Here is a 14,206-nt window from a genome sequence, read left to right as displayed (position 1 = left end):
TATAGAGTTATATTTTACATGTATTTAAATATTTAGTTTATTAATTGATATATAATTTTTTTACTTAAAGAATACAGTTCGAATCCTATTACATATATCATAGACACCTTAATTTTTATTTTGATAATTTCTCAAGAGGAAATTTTTTTTTTTTTATAGGTGGACATTTCAATTTTATAGAAATTAAAATTTTTATAATGTGTGTGAAAAAGGTCAAGAAAACATAAATTAAAACCAATAAGGTTGGATCACTGGGCCTAAGTGGTCCATTTTTGGTTGGACCTCAACCTTGGATGTGGTCCGTCCTGAAAGCCCAATTCAAGGCTAGAGGCCCGCAATAGGTTTAATTAGCGGCCCACTAAAGGGGCCCAAAGGGCTAAGAATTGAGTTATGTAATAATCATTTTAATAAATAGAAAAAACAAGAAGACAAGAATTGAATTAAGTTTCTGAAAGGCTGTGCAATGCCCGATGGAAGTTAAAAGGGGAAAGAAAACTACAAAGCCAAGTCCAATGTTTCGAAATCGGGAGGGAACGACAGACGGATAGGGAGAGAGAGAGCAAAATGCAATGGCTAATAATAGTAACAGTAAAAGTCTATCGAGCTTGGTTCACGAGCTTCGTGAACGCATTGCTGCAACTTCCTCCACTCCTCCAAACAACAGCAACATCAACAACAACGGTGACGATGATGCTTTAGAGGCCAGATTCCGTGCTGTTCTTCCCAATCTTCTTCACGCCTACGTTGTTCCCTCTTCTTCTGGTACTCTTTCTTAATCTTTCCAAACCCACACCCCACCTTTTTTTCTCTCTTTTGGGGTTTTGGGTTTCATGAAAGCTGGTGTTTTGCTTTGTGGGTTTTTCTTGGGATTCTGTTGTTAAAAAAAAAAAAACAATTCTTTTCTTTTTCCTTGCCCCATCTGTCGGTTTCCTGAGAAAACAGATTGCCAAGAATATAGTTGTTCTATCTTTCATATGGATTGTCAAGAAATGTGCTACTTTAGTTTTTTGAAAAGCAAGCATTTTTATTGCTGAAATGGTCTCTTCAATGAGATAAACAAGATATCATAGCCCAGAGGGCTTACAAAGAAGAAACTAGGATCGTAATTATCATCAAGAATTCAGAACAGGGAACAGATGAGCTATGCGTGGCCTTCTCTGTCATGATTTTCAAAATAGACCCTATGGTTGGAAATTCTCATGACCCCAGCTTTAGCTAAGCCATCCGTCACTGTGTTGGCTTCTCGCATGATGTGTTTGAAGGAGATCTTTGTTGGGCTTCAAAGAAAGACTTTGATAGCATTGGACACGTTTTTCATTCGCCATGGCACTGAGTTGTGGTTTTTGGCCCAATTTATGGCATTAGAGGAATCACTTTCAACCTCGAGATTGTGTGCTTGCCCATGGTGAAGAAAAGAAGAAGTTGATTCCTTCTTTGATGGCTAGGAATTCTGCATAATTAGAGTCTTCAATGCTACTTTAGTTGAGATGGTTTTTTCTTTTCGGTATTTGATAGCAGTTTTTTTCCACTTGCTTCCCGTTAAACAAACTATTTACGTATGAAATCTATTTTTATTGTCCTCTTTGGCTTTTTTCATCATTGGTCTGTCATGATGTAGAATTTCACTCACACACACACACATATAAATGATTTTATGCCAGTTGTAGTTATTGTTGTTGATGTTACTTTCTTGCAGCTAATGAGCGAGAAGTCATAGCTGTGCTGAAGCTCATTTCTCACACAGCAAAGAATTTTCCTGGAGTTTTTTACCATGGCAACGCCCGTGCTGTTCTGCCAGTGATTGGTCGGATATTGCCCTTTTTTGCTGAACCTGCATTTCGGTCAGTGATCTAATAATATTCCACTGTTTAAAGCAATTTTTGCAATGTCTTTTTTATCTTGTGATTGGGTTTTGTTAAATTTGTTGATTAGACATTTCAAAGCTTTTTTTGTTTTAGCTGTATTTTAAGAACAATCTTATCATATTTCAGCTCTCGACATGGAGTCATTTTTGACACTGTTGGATCCCTTTTATCCTTGCTTCGTACTGGATCTCAAGATGCATATCGAATGCTTTTCATTGATGCCATGTGTACCATTGAAGGTAAAAGGAGAACTTTGTGAGGATTTTTATTGATATGACCATGGTTTCCTTGCTTACTTATCTAACTGATTGATCTTAATTTTGTGATTTGTGTTTGTTATAATCCATGATGGCTCAGTTATTTGGCAGTCTGATCGTAATGCATCTAAAAACATAAAAGAAAACTAACACGCCTCTGAATTCATCCAGATATTTCGTATATAGGATCCCTCTCTCTGGAAAATTCCAGAATTACAGAAGCCACTGGATTACCTTTAAAGTGTTTCCATCGGTCCTTTTCTGGAATTTTGGGTGACTCAACATGTCTCTGTGATCTCCCGACAAGCAATAAACCCATTGATGGCCCTGGCATATTGATTAACCTCTTGGGCAGAAACAGGTGGCAACCATTTGCAACTTGGATCATAAAGCTCCTTAGCAAATGCTTAACTGAAGGAACTCTATATGTGGAAGGTCTCATCAATACATCCTTTGTTTGTTCTGCATGCTCTCTTTTATGTTATGGAGATGCTGATTTGCATATGGTGGGTAATGTTATATTCAATAATGAGCTTCTTGAATGCAATTTTTTCATCTTGGTTCATGTAGTTTGTTCATATGGTTTCTAATGTCCTCTTGTTACAGTGGCTGACAATTTAAATTTTGTGGAAGGCATGTTTTGACTTTGCACGCATCATTGGATCAGCGATGAGTTATGACATTGTTCCTCATGAGAATTTAATCCAGTCAATATCCACCATATTAAGTGAGGACAAAGAGGGGCTCCCCGTATTCAGGTGTGCATTGTAATGCTTTTTTTTTTTACTTGAAATTTATAATTGAAGAAAAAATGTTCCAAAAGGGCGTGCAACCCAAATATGTGGGTACCATGTGAAATGATTATAAAATTATGACCGAAAGAGTGACATCTAATGCTTGAGACTATAACCTTGTCTTGGTAGAATTTTAATTAGAATTATGATGTCAATGAGAAATAACATATAATATTTTACCCAACAAGTTACAATGATGTACTTTATGAGTTCCAAGCACCCCATATGTTGGTAGAGTGCTTATCGTTAATTAATGAGAAATGAAATATTGTACTTTATCTCAAAGAGTTTCAGCAGCTTATTGTCAAGTCACATGACACCCCATAGGCAATGTTTTGGGATTTTGGTGTCATAATTGTACAATTGCCTCTTGTTTGGGGAAATTATGTTCAATTTTTTGAGGCTTAGATTGTCTAGGGGATGATAACCTAGAGCTCTAACGGGAGTAGTTGCATGTATGCTTGAATCTGATTCTTGTCATTATTCTTCTTGTTTTCCAGAAATTTCTTATGTTGTTTAATATATGTTTCGGCTGTCATTCTCTGTATTCATATGGTGTTACTTTTCAGGAACTTTGCTTATGATTCCTCCATAGGTGGTTGCCTTAGGGCATTGCACACTAGCTGTCCTGATGATGTTGTCAAGCTAACAGCTGAAAATCTGGTTAATGTTTTCTGTCACTCAATGCGAAGAACCAAAAGCATGGAGCTTAAGGTAAACTGAAGTTTAGGTGATTTTATTGTTTGACACAACACACACACACACACATGTATATGAATATATCTTCCAGGTACTGATATATATATATATATATATATATGCATTTCCAGGTTGCATTGTGCACTGCATATATACGGATTTCAAAAACTTGTCCCCCTCATATATGGAGGCCTGAATGTCTTATTAATGTACTTCGTTGTCCCGAGCCATGTGTTTTGTTGATGGATTGCTTTCAAGTTGCTCTCTCTATTCTTGGTCCCAGTCGTGTTGGAGGAGGGACAACAGATCGTAGTAACTTGGGTTTATTAACCTCAAGTGATAAATCAATAGCAAGCCCAAAGGTTGGAGAAAAGCGGCATATCCTTGATGTTGATGTTTCTAAGATCAAACGCCAAAAGTTTGATGGAGACCTTAAGGTTTCTAACACTAATGTTCCCGGGGATATTAAACATACCGAGATTGTTTCTTATGAAAGAGAAGAAGGATATGCAGACTCTATGCATGAGTCACTTCTTTTATTTGTTGAACTTTTAAACTCTCCTAGTGTCAAACATGGCTCTTTAAGGCCAGATGTTGCGTTAACGGCTCTTAGCCTGCTTTGCATTCCCTTCTGTAGATATCCTCAGACCAATATGTCACTCTGCATCTTTCAACAGATGCAGACATGGATTCCTTGGATATGTGAGCAGGTAAGCATAGAGCTGCAAATTTCTTGTTAGCCTACTCATTTTATTGGTTTCCTATTTAGGTTCATGTCATGCAGGCAAAGCAAGGGAGTTCAATCATGCTTGATATGTGCATTTACTTGGAAGGAATTCATAGTATGCTGCTTATACGGGGTAAGGCAGTGGATTTAACCTTCATCAGAAGTTTCACTGAATCTTGTCCTGTCAGGATTATGTTCTACTAAAAAGCTTGGCAATTTCATGTGCTTTCCTAAGTTTCTAAAAGACGAGAGTACCTTCTGAATTGTTTCACTTTCACTGAATAAACCAAATGTCTCATGCTATGAATGCAAAAAAAGTTACATCCCCGAAAAACAAATTTATAGAGACCGGTATTTATATGAAAATTAAAACATAATTATTTAAGTCCTCTTTGCATATATGGTTTCTGATGATCCTCTGCTTCTACTTTCATATAACTCAGCTCAACTCAATTAAGCTTTAATTGCAAAGTAGATGGGTCAGTGACTATGCATACTTCTCAATGCAATTTCTTTCAAATTCATTAAAATTCATGTACTGATTCTTGAATACCTACTATGGTAGAATATTCATGTGGTATTTTCTCAGATTTTGCACGTGTAATACATGTTCCTTCTATTTCTCCAAGCAAAGCTCTTCGCATTGCAATGCCTATTGTGTCAAAAAAGAAAATGTGGATTCTCAGTTACAAAAGTCAAAATTCAGGACAAATTGGAACCTTTAACTGTTGACTGCAAATTTATGGACGATTCTTCTTCACTTGTCTTTCTCTAATGATATTAGACATGGTTCCTTTTCCTCATTCAGAATAGTACTTCATTTGAATTCTTAGTTATGGACTCTACGATATTTCTATGCTATTTAATACAGTTTGTTTCAACCCTTTTTAATTAGGGTCCCTTTTCTTTGAGGACAATCTGTTTAAGAATGAAAGTAATGAGGTGGCTATAAATGTGGTGCTAAAGCTTCCATGGACACACACTCTAGTGGTCCCCAAGCCTCATCTTCCATGGAAAGCAAAACTCATATCCATTCAAGTTGTCTCAAAGCTTGGTCCAAGGTTTAGTGCTGGAAATGGTTTTGAAGTTCTGGACTTAGCTCTTCATGATGAAATTGAAGAAGTAAGAAAAGAAGCTCTTCTTTCCATGCCAGTTATTGTGCTCTGGTCCGGTCTTGATGCACTAGCTCACATGTTCAGAAGATTGATGTAAGTGGCAAATGGAACCTATTTCTTCATTTGCTTTTCCTAATAATCATATATGCATATTTGGCGGCATTTTTACCTTTTAGTTCACAATGAGGTTTGGATCACATAATCTGAAATTCCATTTGAATGCTTTATTCAAAACATAATACACGGTAATGATGGTTTTTCCTGCTAGGAAACTATATCCTTTTATGTTTCACTTAAAATTTCATGTATAAGATTTCAATTCTTTTGTATTATATCTAGATTCCCACAGGTAGAGGTTTGAAAAATCTTAAATAATCTGTTTTTAGCCAGTTTACTACAATTCTTTTTCATCATTTTGTTTGGACAATTTCTTGTATCAACTCATTTTGGTATGAGTTGACTACTTTTATTTTGTTGCCTTCCTATTGTACTTGTAACATTATTAACTTGAAGTAGTTATTCTGTACTTGTGGCAAGACTGTTTGTTGTCATAGTTGGCAAGTTATCTATTCGGGTTAATGTATGTGATACATACTGACTGTAGTTGGATGATGCTGTAACGTGTGAATAATTTGAGACTAGTGAATGTCAATGATGATCAGTTTATCTGAATAATTTACATAAAACTCTCTTTTTGTCTGTGTTAATTTTAGGTGCCTGTCTATCATGTTAAGGAGGATGAGGGTCTTATGTTTGACGATTTGTTTCGATCACTAGGAACATGGATGAAATGTTCTATGCCAATGTTTATTTATTTTACTTTTGGGGGAGGGGGTGATGAGGAGGGAAGGTCATCTTATGGATAAAATGTTTATTGTAAAGACTTCTAACTTGAATTCATTTGATTTCATGTTCCACCCTTTGCATAAGCAGGTTGTTGGAGAAAGATAGGCATGAAAAGGTCAAGAAAGTGATTCCGTACTGTCTTGGATTTTTGTCATGCCTACATGGATCTTACCACAGTGTTGATGGTATAGAAAAAAGTTTGTGCAAATTATTTTTAAATATCAAAGATGAGAAACAAATTGAGACATTAGATTATTTACTTGAAGGATTCTGGTGTTCGAAATGTGATAGATGTGTTGTGCATGATGATGAGCCAAATTCTAAAATCATGCATCCACCTGATGCACAGAGTTTGGAAAGTGGTTACAAGTTTGATTTAGTTTATCTTCAGTCTTTATATTTTAATCTACTTTATGGTGAGTCTTCGGAAGAGGTTCAGCTTGCCTGTGTTGGAGCTATACGAAGGATCCTTTTACATGGGGCTCAGGATGTTCTGCTTAGAATGAGAACGGAATGGGTTAGGTGCATTGATTTTCTGCTGCTTAACAAAAGGAAGTCTGTAAGAGAAGCATTCTGTGCTCAGATTAGTTCTTTCCTTCAAGATCCAATATTAAATTTTTTATTTTCCGATGGGAATGTTTTATCTATAGGTGGTGAAGAAAAGTTCTTTAATATGATTAAACATGCTTTGACAGCAACTGAAGATCCCCAAATAATGGAGACTCTTCTGGAATCCACTGCAGAAATTATGATGGCAGTCGATGTTTGTAGTCAACTCTTCTTACTTTCTTTGTTCTTGTTGGTTGATCAGCTTGACAATCTGCACTTGACTGTGAGAATCAATGCATCACGACTAATACACAAATCCTGCTGTTTCCATTTTAAAGGAGGATTTGAACTATTTCTTTCTAAAGCTGTTCATATTCGCAATGAACTATTTGATTATCTATCTATCAGGCTTGCAAGCTGTCCAAAAATGGTAAAAGAATTTGCTGAGGCAGTTCTTGGTGTTGAAACTGAAGAGCTACTTAAGAAGATGATTCCCGTTGTTCTTCCAAAGCTTGTGGTGTCTCAGCTGGATAATGATCAAGCAGTTGACACCTTAAATGAGTTGGCCAAGTGCTTAAACACTGATATGGTGCCTCTGATAGTAAATTGGCTACCAAAAGTTCTAGCTTTTGCTCTCCATCAAGCAGATGAGAAAGAGTTACTTTCTGCTTTACATTTTTACCATGCACAAATTGGTTCTAATAACCAAGAAATCTTTGCAGCTGCATTGCCTGCACTTTTGGATGAACTTATATGCTTCCTCGATGGCGGTGATTTAAATGAGATAAACAAAAGGTAGACCTCCATGTCATCTAATAATCTTGTGAATAAAATTATTAGATTCGTCAAATAGGTTTATTGATTATTTTCCAATATTTTTTTTGATGGTTACAAGCTTAAATCCTCCAATATATTGTTTGCATGGACTTTTCTATGCATTTGTTTATTTGTGATGGGTGCATGTTGGCATGAATTTGCACAGATGTCTTTTGATTACTTCTTTTGATGAGCTCTGTGCACATATCCTATATTTGAACTCAGCTATATTGATTATAATTATTGCTTTGTAGATGCTTTTATCACGTGATGAACATTTTCATCGGATATTTCAATACATCAGTGATTCCATTTTGTGTTTAAGTGTTACTGGGCACTCCACTGATTATGATTGGATTCTATATACAGGTTAGAGAGAGTACCTCAGATGATAAAAAAGGTTGCTAGAGTGCTGACTGATTCTGAGGATCTTCCAGGCTTCTTGAGGAATCACTTTGTGGGCCTCCTTAACAGTATCGATAGAAAAATGCTACATTCAGAGGATTTTTCACTGCAGAAGCAAGCTTTGAAACGTATCGAGATGCTGATCAAAATGATGGGTTCACACTTGAGTACCTATGTGCCAAAATTAATGGTGCTTCTCATGCATGCTATTGGTAAAGAAACACTCCAATCTGAAGGACTCTCTGTGTTGCACTATCTTATTGTGCAGTTGGCAATGGTATCACCAACTAGCACTAAACATGTGATTTCTCAAGGTTTTGCTGCTCTTATACCCTTGTTGGAGAAAGATACAGAAAATACCTCTGTGCATTTGCACAAGGTGGTGGAAATTTTAGAAGAACTTGTATTGAAGAACAGGGTTATTCTGAAGGAGCATATTCACGAGTTTCCTCTTTTGCCCAGTATTCCAGTTTTAACAGAAGTGAACAAAGCTATACAAGAAGCCCGCAGAACAATGACTTTGAAGAATCAATTACGAGATGTTGTTGCTGGTCTGAATCATGAGAACTTGAATGTAAGATATATGGTAGTGACTGAGTTGAGCAAGTCGCTGAAATTACGAAGGGAGGATGTTGCTGCCTTAGTGAATGGTGAAGGTGGTTCAGACATGGATATCTTGAGCTCTTTGATCACATCCTTGCTCAGAGGGTGTGCTGAGGAATCAAGGACTGTAGTAGGACAGCGGCTGAAGTTAATGTGTGCTGATTGCCTTGGAGCTCTCGGTGCAGTTGACCCTGCAAAATTAAAGAATATATCATGCCAACGCTTCAAAATTCAATGTACAGATGATGACCTTATTTTTGAGTTGATCCATAAGCATCTAGCAAGGGCTTTTAGGGCAGCACCTGATACCATTATTCAGGACTCTGCTGCTTTGGCCATACAAGAGCTTCTAAAGATTGCAGGTTGTGAAGCATCACTGGATGAGAATGTTGCTTCTATGTCACAGACTAAGAAGGATAAAGAACCTTTAAAAACCAATGCCTTGGGTATCAAGAGTTCTGATACTAGTAGTGAGACCAATAGCAGGGGTCAGAAGTTATGGGATCGGTTTTCTAATTATGTTAAAGAGATAATTGCCCCTTGCTTAACCTCTAGATTTCAGCTTCCAAATGTGGCTGATTCCATATCTGCTGGACCAATTTATAGGCCTTCTATGTCGTTCAGAAGGTGGATTTTTTCTTGGATAAAGAAGCTGACTGCACATGCAATTGGGTCTCGTGCGAGCATTTTTAATGCTTGTCGAGGTATAGTTCGTCATGATATGCAAACAGCAATATATCTATTGCCATATTTAGTCCTCAATGTTGTCTGTCATGGCACGGAGGAGGGACGCCATGGTATTACGGAAGAAATCCAATCAGTTCTTAATGCTGCAGCTTCAGAGAACAGTGGGGCTGCAGTTTATGGAGTCAGTGGTGGACAGAGTGAAGTTTGCATTCAAGCAGTATTCACTCTTCTTGATAATCTTGGCCAGTGGGTGGATGATGTTAAACAAGAACTTGCTCTTTCCCAGTCTTATCAATCATCAGCGTCAAGGCAACAGGCATCCAAGTCAAAGGATCAAAGTTCGGCTTTATCTGCAAGTCAAGATCAACTCCTTGTACAGTGTAAATATGTGTCTGAGCTTTTAAGTGCGATTCCAAAGGTTACCCTTGCTAGGGCTTCCTTCAGGTGTCAGGCTTATGCAAGGTCTTTAATGTACTTTGAATCTTATGTGCAAGGAAAATCAGGTTCCTTTAATCCGGCAGCTGAGATGAGTGGAATATTCAAGGATGAAGATATCTCTTATCTAATGGAAATATACAGCTGTCTGGATGAACCTGATGGATTGTCAGGCTTAGCATGCTTACGTAAATCACTAAGTTTACAAGATCAGCTCTTAATAAACAAGAAGGCTGGAAACTGGGCAGAGGTTTTGACTGCTTGTGAGCAGGCCTTGCAGATGGAACCCACCTCTGTTCAGAGGCATTCTGACGTTCTTAACTGTTTATTAAACATGTGCCATCTTCAGGCCATGGTTACTCATGTGGATGGCCTGATTTCTAGAATACCCAAATACAAGAAAACATGGTGCATGCAAGGTGTGCAGGCTGCATGGAGGCTTGGAAGGTGGGACCTGATGAATGAGTACCTTACTGGGGCAGATGAAGAGGGCTTACTATGCAGCAGCTCTGAAAGTAATGCTTCTTTCGACCTGGATGTGGCAAAGATTCTGCAGGCGATGATGAAGAAGGATCAGTTCTCAGTTGCTGAGAAAATTGCACTATCCAAACAAGCTCTTATTGCTCCTCTGGCTGCTGCAGGCATGGATTCCTACACACGGGCTTATCCAATTATTGTGAAACTTCACCTGCTACGGGAGCTAGAGGACTTCCATACACTTCTCATTGATGAATCTTTCTTGGCGAAATCATTCCATCTAGGTGATTGTGGATTCTCAAAAGTCATGGAGAACTGGGAAAATCGACTCAGATTTACACAACCATCACTCTGGGCAAGGGAGCCATTGTTGGCTTTCAGGAGACTGGTTTTTGGTGCCAGTAGCCTTGGTGCTCAAGTTGGGAATTGCTGGCTTCAATATGCAAAGCTTTGTCGTTTGGCTGGTCATTATGAAACAGCCAATCAAGCAATTCTAGAGGCACAGGCTTCTGGTGCACCTAATGTTCACATGGAAAAGGCTAAGCTTCTTTGGAGTACTAGGCGCTCTGATGGTGCGATAGCTGAGTTGCAGCAGTCTCTCCTGAACATGCCAGTGGAGGTTGTAGGCTCTGCAGCAATATCATCAATTACTACCCTTTCATTGGTTCCACTAAACCCACAACCTTTACCTTGTGATACTCAGGCTATGAATGAGAACCAAGAGATAGCAAAGACCCTCCTGCTATATTCTCGGTGGATTCATTACACTGGGCAGAAACAGAAGGAGGATGTGATAAGTCTTTATTCCAGGGTGAGGGAACTGCAACCCAAGTGGGAGAAAGGATACTTTTATGTGGCTAAATATTGTGATGAAGTACTTGTTGATGCCAGGAAACGTCAAGAAGAGAATTTTGAGCCGAGTCCCAGGATAATTCCCTCAGCTTCTGCTATTGCTGCTTCTTCAAACTCAAAAACTGAGAAACAATGGTGGTCTTACCTACCTGATGTACTGTTATTCTATGCAAAGGGGCTTCATCGTGGTCACAAGAATCTTTTTCAAGCACTTCCAAGGTTGTTAACCCTGTGGTTTGACTTTGGGAGCATTTATCAGCGGAGTGCAGCAACCTCTAATAAGGATTTGAAAAATGTCCAAGGAAAGGTAGGTACAACACTTTGGTATGAACTTCATCTTTTATTTCTTATGATATTGGTGACACTTTTTTATTATTCCTTAGTAATTAACACTGTTTTCTTGATTCATCTTTCGAAAGGTAATTAGTATAATGCGGGGCTGTTTAAAGGATTTGCCAGCCTATCAATGGTTAACTGTGTTGCCTCAGCTGGTTTCTAGAATTTGCCACCAAAATGAAGAAATTGTTAAGTTGGTCAAAAGCATCATCATCTCTGTTGTCAGGCAATATCCACAGCAATCACTGTGGATTATGGCAGCAGTTTCAAAGTCCACAGTTCCTTCCAGGCGGGAAGCAGCTGCAGAAATCATTCAAGCTGCGCGTAAAGGGTTTAGCCAAGGAAATAGTGGCAACAATTTGTTTGTACAGTTTGCTAGTCTGATTGATCATCTTATTAAGCTGTGTTTCCATGCGGGCCAGCCAAAATCGAGAACTATTAATATCTCAACTGAATTCAGTGCATTGAAAAGGATGATGCCTCTGGGAATTATCATGCCAATTCAACAATCTCTTACTGTCAGTCTGCCAACCTATGATGTGAATCTCACTGAATCTCTTTTTTCTGATATCTTCTCTGGTGTGGAGCTTCCTACAATATCTGGAATAGCTGATGAGGCTGAGATTCTTTCATCTCTTCAGCGACCTAAGAAAGTATGTAATTCAGGCTTTCTGATTTTCTAAACAAGGGAAAAAGTTCTTTAATATACTTCCTTCTACTTGTTTAGTTTACCTGGCTCACCGATCACTTTTTATGTCATGCAATAACTGTGTCTAGAGCCTACATATAATGGTCTGAGAAAGCATTAAAATTTTTAAGTTAGATTGACCTAAGTTTGTACAGCGGGAGGATTTTATATATTGAGTTTGAAATGCTGATGTGGCCCATTTCATCCCTTTTCCTTACATATGTGTTTATTTTGGTCTAAATTCAATACTTTCTGTTAGATAGACCTACGAACTAGATAGTTATGTGTTTTAAGTTGCAATTTACATAAATCTTTTAGAGTTATATAATTTATTTGTGGGTGTTATCTCTATAACATTTCCTCAGTTCACTGTCTGATGAATCCAAATAGGAAAAGGTGCGTATCAGCTTTGTAACCTTGATGCCATTTCTTGTATTTTCAGATTGTTTTATTGGGCAGTGATGGCATTGAACGTCCATTCCTCTGCAAACCCAAAGATGACCTAAGGAAAGATGCCCGCATGATGGAGTTCACTGCAATGATAAACTGCTTATTGTCAAAGTACCCTGAGAGCCGTAGGAGGAAGCTATACATTCGTACCTTTGCAGTGATTCCTCTTACAGAGGACTGTGGTATGGTGGAATGGGTGCCCCATACTCGGGGACTCCGGCATATTCTTCAAGATATTTATATCACATGTGGCAAATTTGACAGGCAGAAGACAAATCCTCAAATTAAACGGATTTATGATCAATGCCAGGGTAAAATACCAGAAGATGAGATGTTGAAGGACAAGATTCTTCCGATGTTCCCACCAGTTTTCCATCAATGGTTTTTAACTACTTTTTCAGAGCCTGCAGCTTGGTTTAGGGCTCGAATTGCTTATGCTCACACAACAGCTGTTTGGTCCATGGTTGGGCATATTGTGGGGCTGGGTGACAGACATGGTGAGAACATTCTTTTTGATTCTACAACAGGTGACTGTGTTCACGTGGATTTCAGTTGCTTATTTGATAAGGGGTTGCAGTTGGAGAAGCCTGAGCTGGTCCCTTTCAGGCTGACCCAGGTAAGAATACATGTACTTTGCACTGTCACTGGATTCTGTGAATTTGTTGACGAGAGCTGAATTATGCTCTATTTCCTTCAGGAACAAGATATTTAAGAAATATAATTTGTTTTTTTTTTCTCAAAAATGCCCCAACTTTTTTCTGCATAAAATTAAAAATAAATGTGATTTTCTTTGAAATTGTTGAATAACAATCTTCTTAGTCTTATTCCTGATCTCTATATTACAGAATATAGTAGCACATTGATAGTATTTTCAAATTGCAAGCTTCTGAAACCTGGGTTTTTTTTCTTTATATATATATGGAACACATAGAACATGATTGATGGATTGGGCATCACTGGATATGAAGGCATCTTTTTGCGGATTTGTGAAATAACACTTTCAGTTCTGAGGACACATAGGGAGACCTTGATGAGTGTTCTTGAAACTTTCATTCATGATCCTCTTGTGGAGTGGACAAAATCCCACAAATCAAGTGGAGTAGAAGTTCAGAACCCACATGCACAGGTTTGATAATTTATTTTCTCCTTTTGTCCTTTGTTGTAAACTAGTTCTTCTTGTCGTGATAAAAAAAGGGTTTAGTTCATGATATAATGAAATACATTGTAACCTCACAACTGAAGCATGTCTTTGGGTATTGCAGCGGGCCATAAGTAATATCGAGGCAAGGTTGCAAGGGGTGGTTGTTGGTGTTGCAGCAGCACCATCTCTACCTCTAGCTGTAGAGGGTCAGGCTCGTCGTTTGATTGCAGAGGCCGTCTCTCACAAGAACCTTGGAAAGATGTATATATGGTGGATGCCATGGTTTTAGAAACTTGTATATATCTAGCAAACTTGTATATATCTTGGAAAGTTTTGATTGTTGTAAGATTTAAATGAAACTAGTAACACACTCACTGTGGGAGTTATAATTGTTTCTCATTTTAGGTAGAAAAATGCAAATTGGTCGATCAAATTTTTGTTGGAATTCAGGCCATAATTCATGA

General features: G+C 38.0%; 1 protein-coding gene across 2 annotated transcripts; it reads left to right on the top strand.

Moving 5' to 3' along the window:
- Window positions 1-469: 469 nt before the first annotated feature.
- ATR (Ataxia telangiectasia-mutated and RAD3-like protein) lies at window positions 470-14,187 on the top strand. 2 transcript variants are annotated; one of them, XM_021430880.2, is made up of 15 exons: window positions 470-762; window positions 1,697-1,841; window positions 1,992-2,104; window positions 2,294-2,628; window positions 2,756-2,880; window positions 3,486-3,630; window positions 3,747-4,325; window positions 4,400-4,475; window positions 5,238-5,550; window positions 6,391-7,647; window positions 8,038-11,434; window positions 11,547-12,116; window positions 12,594-13,217; window positions 13,533-13,727; window positions 13,864-14,187. In XM_021430880.2, the coding sequence occupies exons 1-15, from the start codon at window positions 570-572 to the stop codon at window positions 14,029-14,031; spliced, it is 8,235 nt and encodes a 2,744-aa protein (XP_021286555.1). In that variant the 5' UTR covers window positions 470-569; the 3' UTR covers window positions 14,032-14,187. The 2 variants fall into 2 exon arrangements, with proteins under 2 accessions (XP_021286555.1, XP_021286556.1); XM_021430881.1 differs by lacking the exons at window positions 470-762; window positions 1,697-1,841; window positions 1,992-2,104 and having other exon boundaries at window positions 2,493-2,628; window positions 2,729-2,880.
- Window positions 14,188-14,206: the final 19 nt, after the last annotated feature.

This window comes from Theobroma umbraticum, unplaced genomic scaffold, assembly GCF_002168275.2.
Source record: "Theobroma umbraticum cultivar Fairchild unplaced genomic scaffold, ASM216827v3 scaffold_50.0, whole genome shotgun sequence".
NCBI lineage: Eukaryota > Viridiplantae > Streptophyta > Magnoliopsida > Malvales > Malvaceae > Theobroma > Theobroma umbraticum.
The sequence above is the reverse complement of the archived record's forward strand: the minus strand, read 5'-3'. Positions and strand labels throughout refer to the sequence as shown.